Source organism: Mizuhopecten yessoensis, unplaced genomic scaffold (genome assembly GCF_002113885.1).
Source record: "Mizuhopecten yessoensis strain PY_sf001 unplaced genomic scaffold, ASM211388v2 scaffold3799, whole genome shotgun sequence".
Taxonomy (NCBI): Eukaryota; Metazoa; Mollusca; class Bivalvia; order Pectinida; family Pectinidae; genus Mizuhopecten; species Mizuhopecten yessoensis.
In genome coordinates, this window is record NW_018405225.1 from 426882 (window position 1) to 453472 (window position 26591).

General features: G+C 35.1%; 1 protein-coding gene across 1 annotated transcript in view; it reads left to right on the forward strand.

Annotated features, from left to right (window-relative positions):
• The window catches only part of LOC110448026 (mucin-4-like), a gene marked incomplete at its 5' end in the record, with an annotated part of 93474 nt that overhangs the window by 8607 nt on the left and 58276 nt on the right, over positions 1-26591 (forward strand). Inside the window, 9 exons of the mRNA XM_021494057.1 lie at positions 4964-5371; positions 6476-6688; positions 8013-8414; positions 12352-12852; positions 13703-14383; positions 15096-15725; positions 16787-17215; positions 20998-21195; positions 24638-24747. Of these exons, the coding sequence (XP_021349732.1) occupies positions 4964-5371; positions 6476-6688; positions 8013-8414; positions 12352-12852; positions 13703-14383; positions 15096-15725; positions 16787-17215; positions 20998-21195; positions 24638-24747 (3572 nt within the window). The remainder of the gene's footprint in view (positions 1-4963; positions 5372-6475; positions 6689-8012; positions 8415-12351; positions 12853-13702; positions 14384-15095; positions 15726-16786; positions 17216-20997; positions 21196-24637; positions 24748-26591) is intronic.

Consider the following 26591-nt stretch of genomic DNA (forward strand, 5'->3'; position numbering starts at 1 on the left):
CCACTGAACCAACCACAACCACTGAACCAACAACGACTACTTAAGCAACAACTACCACTGAACCAACCACAACCACTGAACCAACAACGACTACTTAAGCAACAACTACCACTGAACCAACCACAACCACTGAACCAACAACAACTACTCAAGCAACAACTACCAATGAGCCAACAACAACTACCACTGAGCCAACAACAACCACTGAGCCAACCACAACTACTCAGGTAACAACTACCACTGAGCCAACCACAACTACTCGGGTAACAACTACCATTAATCCAACCACAATGACTCAAGCAACAACAACCACTGTCCCAACCACAACTACTCAGGTAACAACTACCGCTGAGCCAACCACAACTACTCAAGCAACAACTACCACTGAGCCAACCACAACTACTCAGGTAACAACTACCATTAATCCAACCACAATTACTCAAGCAACAACAACCACTGTCCCAACCACAACTACTCAAGCAACAACAACCACTGAGCCAACCACAACTGCTCAAGCAACAACTACAATTGAGCCATCCACAACTACCGAGGCATCAACTACTACTCAAGCAGGTAACACCTTGAAAGTAAAACTCTAAATCCATACAAAATATTGATGTACTTGTCTAAACAATATAACTAATCAGACTTTCGGGCGTGTATTGATCATTTTATCAGTATATGTCAATTTCTTTGATTTTCTTTCTTTTGATCATTATATTTTCATATTATATTTTTTTCGTAAACTGGTTATTTGACGTCAAATAATATAGCAAACTGCTGACGGGATATCTGTTCCCAGGATTGGCTGCTTTTAACTTGTAGATTTTATTTGTTTCCGTTTCTTTCTAAACAATGCAAATATTTAGCGTGAACAGGAATGTTAGAGGTTCCTCTCCCCGAATGCTATTTTTCAAACATATCTCGGTACATGTTCGACATCAGTTTCCACCCTTTTGACATAAGTACGACTTTTGTGTGTCCTAAATGGGATAGAGTAACCATATCATGTAGTAAACGTTTACTCTGTTACGCTACGTGAACAAAACTGTTAATGTTTAGACATACACTTTCGTTCTTGATATTTAAATTGGTTATTTGTAACTGTATAAGTTGAAACCAGAACATAGCTTTAGTATGATAATGATTGAGAAGAGTTTTAAAATGATACAATGAAAATAAAATAAAGACAAATAAACATATATCAAAACTAAGAAAATGGCGACATTTACACTTTCGTTTTATTTACACATAAAAAACATTGATTGTTGAACTCAGCTACACGTATCATTCTACCAAACTCAAACGACGCATTGATAACAATATCATAACACAGTGAGGGAGCGCTATTCTTAACACATGCTAACGATGTTGTTATAATTTACAACAATTCACAGGTTTTCAAAATACATTTCTCAATTGATTACTGACAAAATATGCTATAACTATAGATACTACAATATCTGCCGAAGCTACAACGACTACTGAACCAATCATAACAACTGTTGCACCTTCCAAAACTACTGTTGTACCTTCCACAACTACTGAAACACCAACTAATAGTGAATCAACAACAACTACTGAGGCTACAACAACCACTGCCCCAACCACAACTACTGAAGCAACAACGACCACTGAACCAACCACTACGACTGTTGCACTTACCACAACTACTGAAACACCAACTACTACTGAACAAACATCAAATACTGAAGCTACAACAACCACTGCCCCAACTACAACTCCTGAAGCAACAACGACCACTGAACCTACCACAACAACTGTTGCTCCTACCACAACTACTGAAACACCAACTACTACTGCCACAACAACAACTACTGAAGCAACAACTACCACTGAATCACCAACAACCACTGCACCAACCACAACCACTGAGCTAACCGCAACTACTGACGCAACAACGACCACTGAACCAACCACAACAACTGTTGTACCTACCACAACTACTGAACCAACAACTACTCCTGAAACAACCACAACTACGGAAGCAGGTAACGCTTGAAAATGAAATGGTATATTATAAATCTGTTAAAAACATATATGCACACTTCTATTTATCAATTGTATCAATGCACAATTAAGTGCCTGTATCAATCAAATTATCAATTTACAAAAATATTTAAGAACGAGAAATAGCGGGGTATTCTAGTAATGTTAGGTCAATTTCTCTGTATTCGAAAATTGCTAATAATATTATCATAATTTATAGGCATTTACAGGTTTTCAAAAACAAAATTCCCACTCTACTTTTAACATAATTACCTTTAACTGTAGATACTACAGCTTTCCCAACAACCACAACTACCAACACCACAACACCTGTTGCACCTACCACAACATCCGCAGTTACAACAACCAATGAACAAACCACAACAACTGAAGCAACAATTACTACTGAAACAACAACAACCGTTGCACCAACCACAACTACTGAACTACCAACTACCACTGGACAAACCATTGCAACTGATGCAACCACAACTGTTGAAGCAACAACAACCGTTGCACCAACAACTACCTCTGAACAAATCACAACCACTGATGCAACCACAAATTCTGAAGCAACAACAACCCTTGCAAAAACCAAAGCTACTGAACCAACAACTACCATTGGACAAATCATTACAACTGAAGCAATCACAACTTCTGAAGCAACAACAACCCTTACACCAACAACTACCACTGAACAAATCACAACAACTGATGCAACCGCAACCGTTGCACCAACCACAACTACTGAAGCAATCACAACTGCTGAAGCAACAACGACCATTGAACAATCTACAAGTACTATAGCCACAACAACTACTGAAATAACTGCAACTACTGTAGCAGGTACAGCCTTGCAAATTTACTTCTCTTCTCAATTCATACTACATGTTGATGTAATAATGTATGAAATATAACAACTTACAATGTTGTGCGTATAGAAATGTATATTTCAACTGCTTTTATTTTCTTTTTTTAATCGACTTGGTTCAATTTGCTGTCAGACGATTTGTTCCCAAGATTGGCTTAAAACTTGCAGTTTTAATTGTATTTCTTTAGCATGAATAACGTGAAATTAAGCATCCATTTGATCTGAACAGTGCAACTGTTTTAGGTGAACAGGGATAGTATATACCTTTCCCCATCTGCTATATGTTAAAACCTGTTTCGGAACAAGTTCGATATGAATTTTATTTTTTTGACATTTACCGCCATTGCTGAGTCTAGAAAAAATTTACGCTACGTCAACAGAATTGTTAAATGTTTAAATAGACACTTTCTTACTTCATACTTAAATTGATTACTTAACTGTCCGTTGATACCAAAATATAACATTCATATAATAATGTTTGTAAAGAGCTTGCATCTAATACAATGAAAATAAATATGTCAAGTAAAATTGACTTGTATTCATCCTTAGAAAATAGCAATATATTCTTTGCGACAGTTTTAATCAAAACCACTGAAGCAACAACTACCATTGACTAAACCATAACTACTGAAGCCACAACAACCGCTGAACCTACCACAACTACTGAAGCCAAAACAACCGCTGAACCTACCACAACTACAAAACAACTAAATATTCAGTTGAGGTGTCATAACGTGCACCGCTCAAATACAAACAATACTATCTCGAATTGAGGAATGCTTGTACTCAAGCAAAATGTAATTATTCACTTGGCTTTAGTAAATGTGTGGATGTTTCATCTGCAGCGTTACGCTCACATCAAAGTTTAATGTGCGTGGGACAGCTGCTCCAGTGACACGGGATATAGCCTAGGAATACGATGTGACTGAAACTGTCATTGCTGGTCCTAGAAGATCTGTTCTCCTATGAGTGTGTCTTCCGTTATCCACGCCCTATTTATCACTTGTGTTTCCTGGAATGCAGTGTCATCGTCGATGTCCGTGTCACTGTTGTCTCCCACAAAAATACCATTGACTGGTCATTCAATATACGATACAGTCTTGTTTTTGACAGTGTTGGTTAACAATCGTGAAGAAATGCATTAATTTGATGATTCAATTTGCAGAAACGTTATCTTGTTATCATTTTTGGTTGTTTAAAGGAATAGCTTGTTAATTCTAATCTGCCTTAGTTTGATGAAGGTTTAGGTTAATACCAGGGACGAGGCGGGAAAGTGTTTTATGGACTTATATTTGATAAGTGTGATGGCTAGTATGTGAACTGCAACGTTTTTAATAATCATGGCGGTGCTTTGTGACATACTAATTTTGTCAATAGTTGATTTAGTGGTGATTTATTCTATGTAACTTGTATATACATTTTAACCTTTTTCGAGTGTCCACTTACAGGACTGCTGACATTTTCATCTACTATTCCATTGTTATATTTTACAGAATCGTGTTCAACATACTCATCGCAATAGAGCAATATGATATTACCATCTGATGATCATATGTATATTGATATGTTATTCATTCCTGGTTTCCACTGCATACCAATCCATTACCCCCTCCCCTATTCCCGTAATTATTCTATTGTACATATTACTTCATTCTTGTAGCTAGTGTTGAAAAGCTGATTACTAAGCAGGTAACAAATTTACATAAGTGTCACGACACTTGTTTTTGTTTCCTTTTCTGTTTTATAAAACATGTATTTCGATGTATTGTCAAACAAAATTTGAGTAAAACAAAGTTTAAACCAAGTTAATACCAACAAAAAATGTTGGTACGTATGCTACTGTTATGTAAAATTTTCATAGTTTCGAACACACATATATATATACAAATTTGAAAACTTTGACCTATTTCATGCGCACTTATTTTTCAGGTATTAAAGAAACATCTGCTGATGTTACTAACGATAGCTATCCAGAATTGTTTTTCAAAACTTCGCAAAACTGTTTCGACTCTGGAGGACATTTACATCATATACTATCGTTAATACTAGTATGTTTGTTCACATTATTAACAATACCTGCAGGTACTACAACCGTTGAGCAAACCACAACCACCGATGCACCAACCACAACCACTGACGCGCCAACCACAACCACTGAAGTACCAACCACAACTACTGAAGTACAAACTACAACCACTGAAGCGCCAACCACAACTACTGAAGCACCAACTACAACCACTGACGCGCCAACCACAACCACTGAAGTACCAACCACAACTACTGAAGCACCAACCACAACATCTGAAGCACCAACCACAACCACTGAAGCGCCAACTACAACCACTGAAGCACCAACCACAACTACTGAAGTACCAACCACAACTACAGAAGCACCAACCACAACCACTGATGAACCAACCACAACTACTGAACAAACCACAACCACCGAAGCAACAACTACCGCTGAACAAGCCACAACTACGGTAGCAGGTAATCTCTTCAAAAATATGTCTATGTTTTATATTTAAACATTAAAATGCCTTTTTTGGGAAGTTATTGTCCTATAATTCTCACAGGATTGCAGACAAATTAGATAACGCGCGTTAGTGCGTTATGATTATTTTATCTGCAATCCTGTATGATTTATAGGACAATAACTATCCGAAGAAGGCAGTTTAATACTTATGTTTCCGTTTTTAATTTAAATTTGTCTTATATTGTCAAACTGTTATCGTATTTCAAAGTCAAATTTGGCACTGTCTGACAATGCGACCTGTTCTTGTTTATTCACCTTTTATACAACATAACTACATAACTTGTTGCGAGTTAAATTAATCAATTGGGTTTTTTAATCCGGTAGCACGGATGGGTTACCACGACGTCACGAACATGTTTTTTTTATATCACCTCAACAATGGGAATTGTTTGAGAATTATGATCTGATATCTTTTTATATTGTTTGGTATGGTTATATAGTGGCAATGCAGAGCAAATGGAAATGTTAACAAATAACTGTCTCTGAATGCTTTATTAATTTTACCCTTAGTTTGACAAAGGTATCAGTTCCCTGATATAAAATTAATATTAAAATTGAAAACAAACCAGAGGGAGATGATTTGTCTTGCTATATATATCCAATAAATTGCCAGTTAGGTCTTTGGGCAAATTGTTTAGCGATATTTATACTTAATAACAAATACACGTTTGAATTTGTCCTTTGTTTGACAAAGTTTTCCGTTGATACAGACGAGCAGCGATTGTATATATGTTTATGTATGTTAACACATTAAATGTATCGATGACGTATTGAAAATTGAAAATTCAAACACAAGTGTGTAAAAATAAGAAATAATGATATTGTTCAGACGCGTAAATATCGAACCTTTTGACCAAAGCTTTGAAAATCAGCCTCATTAATTATTCATAAAAACTACGAGATGTAACTAAAATCTTTTTGAGGGCAGAAACAATATCTAAGAAGTAAATGAAATAATGTGGTGTTTTAGATTAGTTGTCGCCGCTGAAAGGCAATGACTGCTTTGATCATTTTTAAAAAGTTGATTTGGTTGTTTACATTTTCAACTATAACCGCAGGTACTACTACGACAACTGAGTCGTCAACGATAACCGCTGAACCAACTACGACAACTGAGTCGTCAACGACAACCGCTGAACCAACTACGACAATTGAGCCGTCAACGACAACCGCTGAACCAACTACGACAACTGAGTCGTCAACGACAACCGCTGAACCAACTACGACAACTGAACCAATTACTACGGAAGTGACGACAACTACTGTAGCAGGTAACCAAATTAAAATGATACAATGTTAATCAATTGCTTCAAATTAAATATATACTAATACATGCAAAATAACAACAATTCAATGTTCGATTGCATATCTTTTTTGAAAATGTATCAAGCTGCAATGATCACCTGACCTACAGTATATCTCATCAGATTTGGTATGACGGTGAAAAAACAGCGACAAGAAGTAATTTCTCTTACAGAATAGTAGGTCACCTGAGTTTCATGTGACTTATTTTGATCACATTTCGTTCGTCAGCATCCATCGTGCGTTCTCCCTCCTTAAAATCCGTCAAGAAATTGCATAACGTTTTCGTAGACAACGAAGAACCAGTATTGTGAATAGTATGGATCTCTTTCCAAGGAGCTGAATTTGCTGGGCCTAAAGTGGTCAGCTTGGCTTGGCAAGATATGCAAGAATCAATTATATATTCTCCATCGATGTTCTTCATTTGTTTTGTCGAAATTATGAACTTCATTACACACGACTCGCCTTTTTCCCCAAGGGGAAGGAATATAATGTCGGTATGCTGGAAAATCACACTATTGGAGTACTCTATGTTTATATCCAGTGGGAAATTATTCACACTTTGATGTTGAAAGCTGGATCGAAAAAAACAAATGGCTAAAATTTCAAGAAAGTTGATTTCAGACTTCAGACTCATTTATTCCAGAGTCGTATACTGTAATCGATTGAAATGTCTTAAAGTGCTTGATACATTTTATGAATTTAATTCCCCCTGGGTCACCGATTTCAATCTGGGGGGGGGGGGACAGTTTAATTGATTTTTAGGGGAAATAAACGGTTAATTCTTGGTTGAAATCATAGGTGTTATTTTGATGTTTTTAATTAAGACAATGCACCACCTCCACAGTTTGAGAGGTAATGTCCAAAAGTATCCATAATCTTTTTCTGCAGACCCTGATATGCTAGATTTTATTTTTCGAGGATGAAAATGTCCCATGGTTCTGTATCGAAATTAGAAATTCATTCCCCCGTACCACCTATCTCTCCTCCGTCCCCCGCCTCGGGATACCGTGTATGTAAAAATCATCTTAAAAATGGTGAACTTGAGATTGGAGAACACTTATATGTATATGTTGGTCACTCCAAACACATAATCAAGCCGGCGAATTCACTGTTTAAAAGTCATATTGGCATTATATGTACTGTTTTGCTTATTCACATGAGAACAACAATAGCTTACCAACAATTGTATTACAGGTCGGGTGATCATTGTCCATGGGTCTGTTGATAAATAATATTGTTTCCAAATAATAAGATGTTGCCATTTATTTACATTGTCAACGACGAATGTAGATACTACAACCACTGAGGTAATTACAACCACTGAAGCACCAACAACGTCTGAACCAACAACAAGTGACCAAACCACAACCACTGAAGCAACAACAACCACTGAAGCAGCAACAACCACTGAAGCAGCAACAACCACTGAAGCAGCAACAACCACTGAAACAGCAACTACAACTACCGCAGATGCAACAACTGCAGCTGCTACCACAACTACTGCCGAATCAACGACAACTGATGCAGCAACAACAACCGCTGAAGCAACCACTACTGCTGCTGGTACAACAACGGTTGATACAACTACAATTTCTGTTCCAACGACAACGACGGAAGAAAAAACAACAACTGAATCAACTACAACCACGCAACAAACTACAACAAGTGAAATTACTACAACCGCTGAAACAGGTAAAGCTTTTAGAATAATAATTATATTTCTACAATGTAAATTGATAAAACTTATATAAACAATAAGATATTCTTGAGGGATGTTTTTTTGTGCGGGTATTACACCATTTTTTCCCCAGTGTGACAATGGTACTTGTTTATACCAAATGATAGTGTTTGTTATCGAATCAGCTATTAAAGTTCACCAGAAAGTAAAGGGATTCATCAAGAGGGATTTTAAAAGAAGAAGGTGCGTTATTTTTTATACCGAAGCTATAAAGGATGCTGCTTTAAACACAATTTCCTTTTGCGTTTAAAAATTGGTTTAATTCGTATATTAGGATTGTCAACTAAATCGATAGATACAATAACTACAACCGCTGAACCAACAACGAGTGCTGCAGCAACAACTTCCACTCAACAAACAATGACTACTGCAGCAATAGCTACTACTGTGCCAACCACTGATGCAACAATAACAACAACAACTCAAGCAACCACAACTTCTGAAGTAACACCAACTTCTGAACCTACTTCAACACGCGAACAAACCACACCTACCGAAGTTACAACAACAACTGAAGCAACAACAACTTCCGTTATAACTACATGTGTTGATGGACCAACAACCACTGACGTAACCACAACAACCACTGACGTAACCACAACAACCACTGACGTAACCACAACGGCTGCTGCCACAACAAGGACTGATACAACTACATCTTCTGGTACATTAGTAAAGCCTTAAACACGATACATGCACATTCATTTCTTTATCTATATATTCTTGAGGGCGTTAAACCATTTGCTATAAATTTGATAAAGAAAGCAGTAAATACAAAATGAAAATGTGTGTAATAGAAAACAGCTACTAATATAAATAACAAGAAATTAAACAGGACCATGAGAAGAGTGTAAAAGCATCATAAAAACGGGTTTAATAGCTAAGGAGTTTGCTTTTCGTGCAAATGCTATAAATGATATATTTTTTAACAACAATAATTTTAATCGCTGTCTTTAGTATATTGATAACGATATTGCCAGCGAAAATTATTTATAAAATAACCACATCCATATGGTTAAAACCACAACAGCTGAAACAACTATAACTACTGCACCAACAACAACTACTGTAGTACTGAAACAGGTAAAGTCTTAAAAATAAAAATGTTACCTAAATATATAAAGGGTATTTTTATAAATATGTTAAGGGCGGCAAAAATACATTGTGTGGGGGCATAAGGGCATTTGGCTAGATGATAAAGGTACCAGTTGATACTAATTTACAAGAAGTCAAACAGATTCAAGAAGGTTTTTAAAAAGAAGAAGGGCGTCACATTTTTTTTCTTCTGAACCTGACAAAAACATTGCTTCGAATGACAGATCCTTAATTAATTGCTTTTTTCTTAATTCGTAATTTACATTTATAACTACATTTGTGGTCGAAACTGCAACTGCTGAGTCAACAAACAGTACTGACGCAACAACAATCACTGAACCATGCACAACTACTGAACCATGCATAACTACTGAACCATGCACAACTACTGAAGCAACGTCAACCGTCAACTCCAGAAATAACAACTACTGAACAAACCACGACTACTGCTGAAACAACGATGGCTGACACAACTACATTGAATGTTTCAAGTATTATTTCCAATAATTAGATGATTTATAATGAAGGGTTGATAAATAATAATAAAGGGAAGTAATTTTTCGACAGAATTTTAAAAATAAAATTATCAATAAGTGGGAACAAACCCATCAAAATCAATGTAACTAGGGACAAAAATATGAACCAATAACATATCACACATTAGAGACACTGTAAAATGTATAAGAGGAATAAGAAAACTGATCTCAAAGGTAATAATCTACTGCTTTGTCAAAGACTTTGCCTGCATAGTAATATCTTGATAACGTCGGTAGGAGGAATCCATATACTCCCCTAACCTGCGTCTCTCGAAAGGACAAGTTGTTACGATGTCAACCAAGAATGCAGATACTATTGAAGCAACCACAATCTAGGAAGAAACCACAACTACAGAACCAACCATAAACAGGGAACAAACATGTTCTAAAAGAACGACAACAGTTCGGGCAACAACAAAATGGTGAACGTAACGCAACTTCTAAAGCAACAACCACTGATGTAACCCTTGAAATATCAACAACTAAATCAGTCACAACCATTCAGCTAGTAACATCAGGAACTAAACCAACAACAACTACAATCAAAATAACAACAATGAGTGACTAAACAGTAACATAATAACGGAACCAGGCGCAAATAATGAAACAAACACAAACACGATAGAAAATATCAAAATGTTATGCATTTAAATCATTCGGCCGTGTGGAATTCAAAATTATATCCTAGATTGTCACTGATTAATTGAAAAATCACTATATTTCTTCCCTATTAATGCAAAGGTATAACAATAAAAAGATTGAATACAATGTAAATTTGTCATCATTTAACATTTACACGTGACCTATAAACAATGGCTTCAGAATGAGAATGTAAGATGAAATCAGTATTTCATTGTATGCTGTATGAGCTATAGTCATTCATGCATGAATGTATATTGTTAACTTACTGGACAGGTACAGGTAGAGTTGCTATATTTGGGAATTATTTCCATGTCCAAATACTGATACAGACTGTATAGTGAATCCTGGGTTTTTACCAGTCTGTTCAGCTTGGTCATTTGAAGCCAGAGCATGTGATTCTCAGGAGACGCCAATATCACTATAAACATCATTTTGGAAGAGTTTTAATGTACTGACATGTTAATTAATTACCACAACACAAAGAGCACAACACAAATGTAAAAGTTTACTAAAATGGCACTTAAGTTGCATGAATCATGATGAAAATAGAAAACTTCCTGAAGCAGAGGGTAAATCAATTAAAATTTCAAATATCACCTTAACCAGTATTGGTGGCAGTTTAATTATCTCACTTCCAGGAAATAACCACAATATTCGTGAAACATCAGAAAATGTCTATTGGATTAATTCTATATCTTAGTAAGGATCATTGTTGTGTGAAGATCTGTTTGATTATTCCTGAATCAGGATTTGTGTTCTTCTATTCCATCAATATACATATTTTAAAATTATTATTGGATTACTGTATTTCTTCATCGAGTAAGTTTTACAGCATTCTGTTGGATTAATTTGTTTTCAAAGTATTTTCTCCTGAAACGAATTCAACAGTGATATGGGCAGCTGCATTATTTTTGGATCAAATATGTGGTGTTTCAATGGATTATATTTTGTTGTTAGTTTTTTTATTAAATTTAAATGTACATATATCTTGCAAAGCCATATGTTGTAAATAAATTGTGGAATTTCTTTAAAAAATTGCTGGTGCTCAAAATTATTTTTGTTACCTGTAACTGTCCACTATAAGGCAAGTTGCTGTCCATTATTAAACACACTAATGGACAGCTACGGTTTCATCATGGACAGCTACAGGTACATCATTGGACATTCTGCTATATGAAAATAAGAATAATGTCACAACTATGTTGAATTTATATAATATTTTCTACTGTAACTTTTTATCATTTGTAACAATATGTAAGTGAGCGACTGAATACATAAGTATACACTTACCTTCAAAAGTTGTACATTGTGACCATAGATCCTTACACTTGTATTGGTCAACACCGGTACCGAAACTATTCAATTGCAACACTCAATGCTACCAACTATGTTTTAAGTTCAATCAATATGATGAGGGGTTAAAGGATAAGAAACGGAATTTTATTCCTGTATAAAGAAGGGTATAATATGTTAATTTCATTTGCATCTGATTTGATATTCATTTTGCTCTAGTCGCAATAGAAATACTGATTTGGGTTTTCATCTTAAAAATAAAGAAATAACGTTACAAAACTGCCAATCATTTTTACAACTTTTTTGGCAACAACAACTTCTGCAGACAATACCACAACAGCAGCAACTACAACTGCCGCTGACACGACAACAACGGTAGCAACTACAACTGCCGCAGACACGACAACAACGGCAGCAACTACAGCTGCCACAGATACAATAACTACAACAGGAGCCACAACTGCCGCAGCTACCACAACTTCAGCAGCAACTACAACTAGCGCAGACACAACTACAGCAGTAACTACCACTAGCGCAGACACAACAACAGCAGTAACTACAACTGCCACAGAAACTACAACAGCCGCAGAAACTACAACTGCTGCAGACACGACAACTATAGAAGCCACAACTGTCACAGCCACAATAACCTCTGAAGCAACTAAAGCCGCCACTGACTCGACAACTTCAGCAGCAACCACAATTGTCTCAGACACTTCCACTACGGCAACAACCTCAACGGCTGCTGGTACCACAACAGCAACGACAACGTCTGCTGCAGATACTACAACTACTGCAGAAACCTTCACAGCCGACACAACGACTCGTAAGATATAATATACGTTATTTTGCATATCATTTAACATTTCAATCAAGGATACAATTGTTGTAAGAGTTTTCTCTCTCTAACCACCTATACACTGCATGCTTTTGAAATCAACTTCATATTCTGTAATGAATAAGGATGAAGATTTGGTTGGAAAGAAAAACAAAAGGTTTCTTAGGATTCAACTGTCAGTGGTGAAAAGTAAAACATGTTTGTACTGTAATTATTGTAATGATATTAATGAAAAGTATTACCGAAGGCCTACATAAGTATACGCTAACCCTACCAACGTTTTCATACAGAACTCAACAAAAACAATTAAAACATACCCCAGCGGTTAATATTTTTTTCTGTTGGTATCGTGTACTTGTATAAATAGTATTCTCTTCTCTTAAACACGAGAAATACTTAAGTGCACACGACTTGTACATTTCGTCTAATAAAATCGCAAGCTGCCATGATGAAGTCTCAAAAGTATTATAACTATCAAACAACGGAAGGATAAAGGGTGACAGATCAGTTTATTTTTGTTAACAATTAGTACCAAGGGTAACATCGATTTCTATACTTCAAGTCATTAAATCGTCCACCGGGACCAGCGGCGGCTATACCAATGCGATTTGCCTGCTATAATAAGATGGTTAAAAATCACGCAAACTATTTCACAATTAAAGAGGAAAAGATCATCTGCAAAGGTCCAAAGTTCACTTTCTCTTTGAATGGGATTTAATCATTTCCTTCCAGCTACGAAACAACGTATGCTGGAGAAGGTAATTTGGTCTTTTTGGAGATTTTGTTTTTCACTGTTAAAAGTAAATTATTACCTTATTTAATTTGCCATCCTTTTCAGAAACAACAACAACTGCTGCAACAACTACAAGTGTCATAGATACTAGTACCGCTGCAGACACAAAAACTGTGGGAGAAACAACAACCGCTTCAGAAACTACAACTTCTGGAAGTCCTTCGACCGCTGGAGTTACCACAACTATTTCAACAACAACTGCTGCAGATAACACAACTACAACTATTACCGCTGATACGACAACTATAGTAGTAGCAACAACAACTGCCGCTGATACCACGACAGAAACAGCAACAACACCTACAATAGAAACGACGACTACAGCAGAAACCACAACCACCGTAGATACAGCTGCTACTACAGGAACAACAACTGCTGCAGACACGACAACTACAGCAGCAACCACAACTGTCGCTGATACAACTACAACTGTCGCCGATACAACTACAACTGTCGCTGATACAACCACACCTGTCGCCGATACAACTACAACTGCCGCTGATACAACCACAACTGTCGCTGATACACCTACAACTGTCGCCGATACAACTCCAACTGTCGCTGATGCAACCACAACTGTCGCCGACACAACTACAACTGCCGTTGATACAACCACAACTGTCGCCGATACAACTACAACTGTCGCTGATGCAACCACAACTGTCGCCGATACAACTTCGACTGCTGCAACCATCACTACTGCTGATACAACCACTGTAGTAACTAGTAAGATATATTTGTAGTTAGGCTTTTGATTTACTTTAACAGCGATGGAATATATGATACGATGTATTAAGTAGTAGTGATTAATATCTAATTTGTATTATGCACACTTTGGTCGGAAAAATGTTAGTTAATTCAATATAGATATACTTTCCTGTGTTGATTCTAAAATATAATTGACATTTAGTTGTTTATCTGTTCATCTCAGTGTTGACTATCATGATGTAAATGAGTGTATAGTTCTCTGTAAGTAGCCAATGTTCTGTATTATAAGGATAATATATGTAGAATAGTATGACGTATGCTAGTATGGGTTACGTTATATTTATTTAGCTCAAACTGTTTTTTCAAAGGCAACAAAGTAAAAGTTAGCATTAAGGCAAACATTCCCCGTTTATCAAAGCTTTAGATATTTGTATCTGTAACCTCTTCAGATTCTGTATCTGTATTCCAGATCATAAGTAGATTTCTTTGTAGAACTACGAACACTCCAGCAATTCAATACGCAGCTGAGTTTTGCCCGAACGTACAAATCAAAATTTGGAAAATTCAAAGTTGGTTTCATCCGAATATTGGCACAATTGTATTTTTCTCCTAAATAGCCTTGGCTTCTCCTGTAGAAAACCAATAAAGGGTCTCATTAAGTAATTTCATTTGACTTTTCTATTTACAATAGCATGTGTTGATCCCTTATAAGTTTGTCTACAATTTGTAGTAACTCCAACATCTACAGCAGCAACCACAACTGTCGCAGATACAACTACTTCTGCAGTGAATACAACTGTTGCAGCAACAACTTCTACAGCAGCAACCACAACTGTCGCAGATACAACTTCTTCTGCAGTGAATACAACTGTGGCAGCAACAACTTCTACCGCAGCAACCACAACTGTCGCAGATACAACTACTTCTGCAGCGAATACAACTGTGGCAGCAACAACTTCTACAGCAGCAACCACAACTGTCGCAGATACTACTTCTGCAGCGAGTACAACTGTTGCAGCAACAACTTCTACAGCAGCAACCACAACTGTCGCAGATACAACTTCTTCAGCGAGTACAACTGTTGCAGCAACAACTGCTACAGCAGCAACAACAACTGTCGCAGATACAACTACTTCTGCAGCGAATACAACTGTTGCAGCAACAACTTCTACAGCAGCAAACACAACTGTCGCAGATACAACTACTTCTACAGCGAATACAACTGTTGCAGCAACAACTACTACAGCAGCAACCACAACTGTCGCAGATACAACTACTTCTGCAGCGAATACAACTGTTGCATATACAACTACAACTGTAGCAACTATAACTGCCACTGATACAACTACTGTGATAGTTCGTAAGTATTTGTTTTTTTACATGTAGTGATGTATTTGAGATATATTTTCAGCCTTTAACAATGATTGGGGATGCCCCTAAATATGTATCACATATAATGTTTAATATCTATAAACATTCTCACGTTGCTATAATGCAGGTGTCGTTTTGGTATAGCTTGATAGACGTTAGTTAGTTTATGGACGTATACACGAAGTAACAAAGCATTAGAGTACATGCCCTGAGAATTGTGTACGACTATTTTCCAACCACCGTTTACTCATAAAAAGTAATCTTCCTGAGAGGTTAGTCAATAGGCAAACAAAATAGCAATATTTCCACAATCAGTTCTAAAATCCATTGATATCGAATTATGTACCTGATTAAAGACAAATGTGGTGTACCCAGTTGAAAATTTATTTTGGGTAAGCATTAATAAACAAATATGTACGATGTAAAATTTACTCACGCTTTGTTGATCTCGTACTCTTTTTTCAGGGCATTTCCATTTCAATGGTTTCGAACAATTCTCGTTTTACAGGATCTCATTATATGGGGTGCTTTTTAAACCGTATCCTCCTCAAGGAAGACGCATCATACATGAAAAGCATTCAAGATCACTTATATGATTTGAGGTCGAGTTTCTAACGCCAAATATGTTACTCGTTTACAATGATTAGTTTTTGACAGTAGGCAAAATCTTATTATTATAATATCAATCCATTTTGTCCATATATCTACCATCAATGGAGAGGACTTATATAGGCTATAAGCCTGTTGTCCAATCCTTTTGACAGTGTAACATTCTTCTATGTCAATAAAATATGTTGAAATGAACAAAATAATGAAATGAATATTAAGCGTATACCTAGCTGTTCTCTGAACAGGTGTGTTAGTATACTGATTAAAACGCAGAAAGGTCAACATCATTCAAATTCATAAGCATATTGGAAACGTTGTATTCTTTGTAGGACGATGACACGGGTCGAAAGTCACAATAATATGTCTCAAAACGATTGCATTTTATGTTTCTACCTTTAACGAATATGTGATTATTTTCATATTACTTTCCTATATTTTTAGAAACATCAACCACCACTTCCACAGACACCACAACCGTTGCAGGTACCACACCAACCGATACAGCTACCACAACAACCGCTGAAGCCACAACAACAACCGCTGAAGCCACAACAACAACCGCTAAAGCCACCACAACAACCGCTGCAGGTACCACAACAACTGATACAGCTACCACAACAACCGCCGAAGCTACTACAACAACCGCTGAAGCCACAACAACCGCTGAAGCCACAACAACAACCGCTGAAGCCACAACAACAACCGCTGAAGCCACCACAACAACCGCTGAAGTCACAACAACAACCGCTGAAGCCACAACAACAACCGCTGAAGCCACAACAACAACTGCTGAAGCCACAACAACAACCGCTGCTGAAACCACCACAACGACCGCTGAACCCACCACAACAACCGCTTCTGAAACCACATGTAAGTTATTCAAATGTTATGTTTACATTTCGTCGGTTTTTACAATAACATAAAATAATAGTTCAAAAATCTATTGATTCGATTATAAATGCTGAAATCATTCAGCAGCTAGGTGACAGTGTAAGAAGCCCACTATATCATATCATATGTGCAGATCCTAGCATAAGCTGTAGTCTAACATGTACTCTTTCATCAGTTAAATCAACATTACATTACCAATTAATGCTAGTTTTTGCAATACCTAGAACCAAACTTATCTCGAATAAATTATCATAAAGGTGAATACAACTTCAGCTTATTGGAATTTTGTTTTCACACATTTTAACTCACTATGCACGCGATTCATACTTTATGTATACAGAGTTGTTCAATACAGATCGCTTCAGTTATATGCAACTGTTTAAATGTCCTTGAGTTCAGTAACTGTAAAGTTGAATTATGAGAAAACCGGCTCAGTTTCTACATTAGGGAGAATATCTGTAACTAGAAAAGTGGGTAGATGTGCCTCTATAACTGGCTAGGTTTTAAGATTAAGACGCATCACTGTGACTTGTTAAGTGGGTAGATGTGCCTCTATAACTGGTTAGGTTTTAAGATTAGGACACACTACTGTGATTTGTTAAGTGGGTAGATGTTCCTCTATAACTGGCTAGGTTTTAAGATTAAGACACATTACTGTGATTTGTTAAGTGGGTAGATGTGCCTCTATAACTGGTTAGGTTTTAAGATTAAGACGCATCACTGTGATTTGTTAAGTGGGTAGATGTTCCTCTATAACTGGCTAGGTTTTAAGATTAAGACACATTACTGTGATTTGTTAAGTGGGTAGATGTTCCTCTATAACTGGCTAGGTTTTAAGATTAAGACACATTACTGTGATTTGTTAAGTGGGTAGATGTTCCTCTATAACTGGCTAGGTTTTAAGATTAAGACGCATCACTGTGATTTGTTAAGTGGGTAGATGTTCCTCTATAACTGGCTAGGTTTTAAGATTAAGACACATTACTGTGATTTGTTAAGTGGGTAGATGTTCCTCTATAACTGGCTAGGTTTTAAGATTAAGACGCATCACTGTGATTTGTTAAGTGGGTAGATGTACCTCTATAACTGGCTAGGTTTTAAGATTAAGACACATTACTGTGATTCGTTAAGTGGGTAGATGTTCCTCTATAACTGGCTAGGTTTTAAGATTAAGACGCATCACTGTGACTTGTTAAGTGGGTAGATGTGCCTCTATAACTGGCTAGGGTTTAAGATTTAGACACATTACTGTGATTTGTTAAGTGGGAAGATGTGCCTCTATAACTGGCTAGGATTTAAGATTAAAACGCATTACTGTGACTTGCTAAGTGTTTAGATGAACCTCTATAACTGGCTAGGATTTAAGATTAAGACACATTACTGCGATTTGTTAAGTGGGTAGATGTGCCTCTATAACTGGCTAGGATTTAAGATTAAAACGCATTACTGTGACTTGTTAAGTGTGTATATGTACCTCTATAACTGGCTAGGATTTAAGATTAAAACGCATTACTGTGACTTATTAAGTGTTTAGATGTACCTCTATAACTGGCTAGGTTTTAAGATTAAGACACATTACTGTGATTTGTTAAGTGGGTAGATGTTCCTCTATAACTGGCTAGGTTTTAAGATTAAGACGCATTACTGTGACTTGTTAAGTGGGTAGATGTACCTCTTGACTGGCTTGGTGTATTGGTATTGATTAAGACTCATTTCCGTCACTTGTTTGATGGGAAGACACTCTATAACTAGCAAGGTGTGTATATAAAAGCCACCGTCATTAAAAGACAAACGTAATGACTTTGTCTTAGCATTATGTTACTTGCAACATAAGGTACAAAATTGTGGAGAATAATAACGTCTTACCAAACATACAGATTTATATTAATTTAGGTCATTAAACCTAACGGTGACTTCATTTTATCTAACTTTTCTTCGATTACCACTTGACCTTACGTGAACTTACGATGTACATCCAATAGGCAGTAACGACTATTGCTGGATCACAAACAAATGACGTAACAATCAATACCTGCTCACAAGAGAAGATAACTCTGCAATACGCAAAGACTGAATAACAATTAAGGCAATGTCAAGTGTTTGGTCAGTTTTATCTCTATAGAAAGAAGATAAAAAATAAAGCTACGACAAAAATATCATAACATCCTGGCCTTGAAGTGCGAAAACCAGGTAATGTGTTAACATGTTCCACGCGGTCGAGTTACAGTGAGCTGAATTCACCCTTAAGGTTCAACAAGCCCCCTAAAAGATGTAATAGTCACCCTAAATGTTAACCCCATGGCAAGTCATATTCAAATACCCTTATCCAACATCGCAATATATATATGTAAATAAAATATATTGAACTTGTACATGAGCTATCAAAAAGGTACATAACCAGGTTAATGAAGTCAAAATACGGCATTAAGGCTGATCATTTATATACCTAGGTCATTCGGGGCTTTATTTCTCTTTCACTATGTGTGGAGAGGCATACCGGCCTCAACAGAAGATGATTGTTGCTATGGGAAAGTACAAAAATCATAGTAAAACGCTCGCGTTACATATTTTACCGGTACATATGTGTAAAACCATAGACCTCTGGCCTTAAACACTACTTAAACTTCATATAAAATGTCCTTTTTCAACATTCAATGTTGTTATAAAAGAGCTAAACTTGTTATAAACATTAGCGTACTGTTCAGCTTCAATGTTTATAACATGTCTGGCGCATTTATATAATCACAGAATGTTATCAAATGGAACATCATCTAAGTTCATTTATCGATAAAGGTAACTTAGCCTTTGTTTTCTTATTTATAATTTGCTAAAATGTATTACCAGGGGATTTTACTATGATTTCAGTGGTTTCACATGGCAACATCTATATTTATTTGAGGTCGGAATTCCTCTCAACAGCTAGTAGAAGAGAAATAAAGCTCCGCATGACCTAGGTATATAAATAAACTAAATTATGGGTCATTTATCAGCTCTCAGTTGGGTGCCAACAGAGATTTACATGTTATAAGTTCAGTGAGCTATTTTTATGAAGACATCAGCTTTAGTTACTTATTTTCGACTGCATTAACCTGGCTATGTATTTTTTGTATGGCCAATGTACAAGTTCAATATATACAAATAACATACATAAGTTCCGATTTTTAATTGAGTTCTTTGAACATGATCATCAGGGGGTTGACATTTTAGGTAACTACAGCATCTTTTAGATATGTATTGTTCACAGTATGATGAGACTATGCACACAATACGTCACCGTAGGGATATTTTGAAAACGCTAAACACACGACATCGTTAGGTGTAAACGTATAATAAATAACTATGTTATGAACATGATTGAAGTGTTTTTGAAAGATGATATTGATTCAGAATAAATATCTGTACTTCTTATTCAAAAGAAAATTCAATGTAGGTGACCTTACCGTGAAACAACCTTGTCGTCTTGCTTGGAAAGACATTTTTTTACAAAATATTACACGTTTGCGCATGCTTAGTTAGTAATGAGTTCACCGGTAACTGTCGCTAAAATGTATATCAAGTATATATATACGATTCATGGTTTCTGGACATGATGGGTTAATAAGGAACATCTATAGATAGCTATATTGAAGATGAAGACTTTGGTGACAAACATAATTTGCTTCACTAAATGGTCCCGTGAATTGTCGGCTATTAGAAGGTGCCTAGTGATGATCTTCCTTTATGAAAAATATAAAAGTCTTGATATGTTTTTTATTAAGCAGCACACATCACAACTACCACGCCTGTCCCTACCACTATAACTACCACGATGTCTATCACCACGACGACTGTCCCCACTACTACCACCACGACGCCATCCACTACCACGACGCCATCCACTACCACGACACCATCCACTACCACGACGCCATCCACTACCACGACGCCGGCTACTACTACCCCGAGTCTTCCTCGACGTGGTAAGTCATTCAATTATTCTATCAGCTTTTATGTCATTCATTGATATTAAGAGTATAATTAATAGATCAATACATAGTTTGTTAGATAACTTACAGTGTTATATTCACTATAGCTAATTCATAGATCAATACATAGTTTGTTATAACTTACAGTGATATATTTACCATAGCTAATTCATAGATCAATACATAGTTTGTTAGATACTTACAGTGTTATATTTACTATAGCTAATTCTTAGATCAATACATAGTTTGTTAGATAACTTACTGCGATATATTTACTATAGCTAATTCATAGATCAATAAATAGTTTGTTATAACTTACAGTGATATATTTACCATAGCTAATTCATAGATCAATACATAGTTTGTTAGATAACTTACAGTGATGTATTTACTATAGCTAATTCTTAAATCAATACATAGTTTGTTATATAACTTACAGTGTTATATTCACTATAGCTAATTCTTAAATCAATACATAGTTTGGTAGATAACTTACAGTGTTATATTAACTATAGCTAATTCATAGAACAATACATAGTTTGTTACATAACTTACAGTGTTATATTCACTATAGCTTATTCATAGATCAATACATAGTTTGTTAGATAACTTACAGTGTTATATTCACTATAGCTAATTCATAGAACAATACATAGTTTGTTACATAACTTACAGTGATATATTTACTATAGCTAATTCTTAGATCAATACATAGTTTGTTACATAACTTACAGTGTTATATTCACTATAGCTTATTCATAGATCAATACATAGTTTGTTAGATAACTTACAGTGATATATTTACTATAGCTAATTCTTAAATCAATACATAGTTTGTTAGATAACTTACAGTGTTACATGTATATTCACTATAGCTAATTCATAGAACAATACATAGTTTGTTAGATAACTTACAGTGATATATTTACCATAGCTAATTAATAGATCAATACATAGTTTGTTAGATAACTTACAGTGTTAGATTTACTATAGCTAATTCATAGATTAATAAATAGTTTGTTAGATAACTTACAGTGATATATTTACCATAGCTAATTAATAGATCAATACATAGTTTGTTAAATACTTACAGTGTTATATTTACTATCGCTAATTCATAGATCAATACATAGATTGTTAGATACTTACAGTGTTATATCTACTATAGCTAATTCATAGATCAATCCATAGTTTGTTAGATAACTTACAGTGCTATATTTACTATAGCTAATTCATAGGACAATACATAGTTTGTTATATAACTTACAGAGTTATATTTACTATAGATAATTCATAGGTCAATACATAGTTTGTTATATAACTTACAGTGTTATATTTACTATAGCTAATTCATAGGTCAATACATAGTTTGTTATATAACTTACAGTGTTATATTTACTATAGCTAATTCGTAAATCAATACATAGTTTGTTAGATAACTTACAGTGATATATTTACTATAGCTAATTCATAGATCAATACATAGTTTGTTAGATACTTACAGTGATATATTTACTATAGTTAATTCATCGATCAATACATAGTTTGTTATATAACTTACAGTGATATATTTACTATAGCTAATTCATAGATCAATAAATAGTTTGTTAGATAACTTACAGGGATATATTTACTATAGCTAATTCATAGATCAATACATGGTTTGTTAGATACTTACAGTGTTATATTTACTATAGCTAATTCATAGATCAATACATATTTTGTTAGATACTTACAGTGTTATATTTACTATAGCTAATTTTTAGATCAATAAATAGTTTGTTATATAGCTTACAGTGTTCTATTTACTATAGCTAATTCGTAAATCAATACATAGTTTGTGAGATACTTACAGTGATTTATTTACTATAGCTAATTCATAGATCAATACATAGTTTGTTAGATACTTACAGTGTTATATTTACTATAGCTAATTCGTAAATCAATACATAGTTTGTGAGATACTTACAGTGATATATTTACTATAGCTAATTCATAGATCAATAAATAGTTTGTTAGATAACTTACAGTGATATATTTACTATAGCTAATTCATAGATCAATTCATAGTTTGTTATATAACTTACAGTGATATATTTCCTATAGCTAATTCGTAAATCAATAAATAGTTTGTTAGATAACTTACAGTGATATATTCACTATAGCTAATTCGTAAATCAATAAATAGTTTGTTAGATAACTTACAGTGATATATTCACTATAGCTAATTCGTAAATCAATAAATAGTTTGTTAGATAACTTACAGTGATATATTTACTATAGCTAATTCTTAAATCAATACATAGTTTGTTAGATAACTTACAGTGTTATATTTACTATAGCTAATTCATAGATCAATACATATTTTGTTATATAGCTTACAGTGTTATATTTACTATAGCTAATTAGTAAATCAATACATAGTTTGTGAGATACTTACAGTGATATATTTACTATAGCTAATTCATAGATCAATTCATAGTTTGTTATATAACTTACAGTGATATATTTCCTATAGCTAATTCGTAAATCAATAAATAGTTTGTTAGATAACTTACAGTGATATATTTACTATAGCTAATTCGTAAATCAATAAATAGTTTGTTAGATAACTTACAGGGATATATTTACTAGAGCTAATTAATAGATCAATACATAGTTTGTTAGATACTTACAGTGATATATTTACTATAGCTAATTCATAGATCAATTCATAGTTTGTTATATAACTTACAGTGATATATTTACTATAGCTAATTCTTAAATCAATACATAGTTTGTTAGATAACTTACAGTGATATATTTACTATAGCTAATTCATAGATCAATACATAGTTTGTTAGATAACTTACAGTGATGCAGTTACTATAGCTAATTCATAGACCAATAAATAGTTTGTTAGATTACTTACTGCAATATATTTACTATAGCTAATTCATAGACCAATAAATAGTTTGTTAGATAACTTACAGTGATATATTCACTATAGCTAATTCGTAAATCAATAAATAGTTTGTTAGATAACTTACAGTGTTATATTAATAATAGCTACATGTACTTTATAGAAAACGAACGTTGGTATGTCTATAAAATAACTAGTTTATAGATAACGTACGATATGTATATACAATAGCTAGATTATAGATAACGTATGGTGATATATATATATATGCAATATACAATAGCTAGATTGTATATAACGAATGGTGATATGTATATACAATAGCTAGATTATAGATAACCTACGTTGATATTTATATACGATATACAATAGCTAGATTATAGATAACGTACGGTGATAGATAACCTACGGTGATATGTATATACAATAGCTAGTTATAAGCCTTGTTGTCAGTTTGATTAAATAATGTTAAAATTCTGTTTAATAATTTGCGATGTTCTTACAAGCCTAATGGTAAGAAATGTCACGTTTCAGCCCTCCTCGATTCCTCTTCTGGCACATCTCTCCAGAGTAGTGGTAGTTCTCAACTGATTTATTCCAGATTTGGATTTCCCCTCCACCATGGAACACGATATTTTATGTATGTAAGTAGCAAAACGTTACCATTTCAAAGAAAATGGTTATAAAACACATAAACGCTACATGTACAATGATAATGAAATTTTGCAGCGTTTTAAACACTTTTTAACATTATAGTAGTCCATGATCTAAACATCATATGTATTATTTCATGTATACATCTCCTCTGTCATATACTCTGTTCTCAACCATTTTGTCTTACGTTAACATGAGTATGACGGGGAAGAAGTTTACAAACACTACCTGAGAAAATCCAGATTCAATCCCTTTAATTCCAAATCACTATCAATGGGAAGTAAAATCAAAACCATCATTAAATTACGAACTTTTGCCTTCCATTCATAACTTTGTGTTATAATATGAAGTGACATAACAAAGTCTTTTCGGGAATCTCGAAAGTAATTCAAGTGATAAAAGTCTACGACCGATTCATTCGGCTTCAGCTACCTTGTTGAGGACAAAGATATTTTTTTGAATGAGTTAAAAAATAATCGACTCTACCCAGATAAAGATTTTAACCCCTGAACTATTCCAACCTTTGAATTGGAAGGGTTCAAATGTGTCTTCGGGGGTGAATGAGTTAATGTGGACTCGAAAGATGATGATTCGGCAGTACGGAAGGCCGTTACTGACAACAGGTGTTTGATATGACGGGAAATGCATAAGCTAGACTCGTTGGGTTCTTTTGATTCACTGACCTGTCATGTTTATGAATTATGAAGAATTTGCATTTGTTTGTCGTGGAAGTAACATTATGAGTAGATATTCTAACCGAAAAAGCCAGAAAGACATGGTAATGTGTATATACGTATTAAAATATAGTGGACATTAACACTGCCTATGAACGGCATCAGGAAGCAGTTTACTCAACTATAAAATACCTTTACTACACCCAACTATAAAACACCTACACTTCACACTACTCCCAACTATAAAACACCTACACTACGCCCAACTATAAAACACCTACACTACCCCCAACTATAAAACACCTACACTTCAACCAACTTTAAGACACCTACACTTCAACCAACTATCAAACACCTACACTTCACACTACACCCAACTATAAACCACCTACACCACACACTACACCCAACTATAAAACACCTACCCTTCACCCTACCCCCAACTATAAAACACCTACACTACGCCCAACTATAAAACACCTACACTACGCCCAACTATAAAACACCTACACTACCCCCAACTATAAAACACCTACACTTCAACCAACTATAAAACACCTACACTTCAACCAACTTTAAGACACCTACACTTCAACCAACTATAAAACACCTACACTTCACACTACACCCAACTATAAAACCCCTACACTACACCCAACTATAAAACACCTACACGTCAACCAACTATAAAACACCTACACTTCAACCAACTTTAAGACACCTACACTTCAACCAACTATAAAATACCTACACTACACCCAACTATTAAACACCTACACTTCACCCAACTATAAAACACCTTCACTACACCCAACTATAAAACACCTACACGTCAACCAACTATAAAACACCTACACTTCCCACTACACCCAACTATAAAACACCTACACGTCAACCAACTATAAAACACCTACACTTCCCACTACACCCAACTATAAAACACCTACACTGAACCAACTATAAGACACCTACACTTCACACTACACCCAACTATAAAACACCTACTCTTCAACCAACTATAAAACACCTACGCTTCAACCAACTTTAAGACACCTACACTTCAACCAACTATCAAACACCTACACTTCACACTACACCCAACTATAAAACCCCTACACTCAACCAACTATAAGACACCTACACTTCACACTACACCCAAC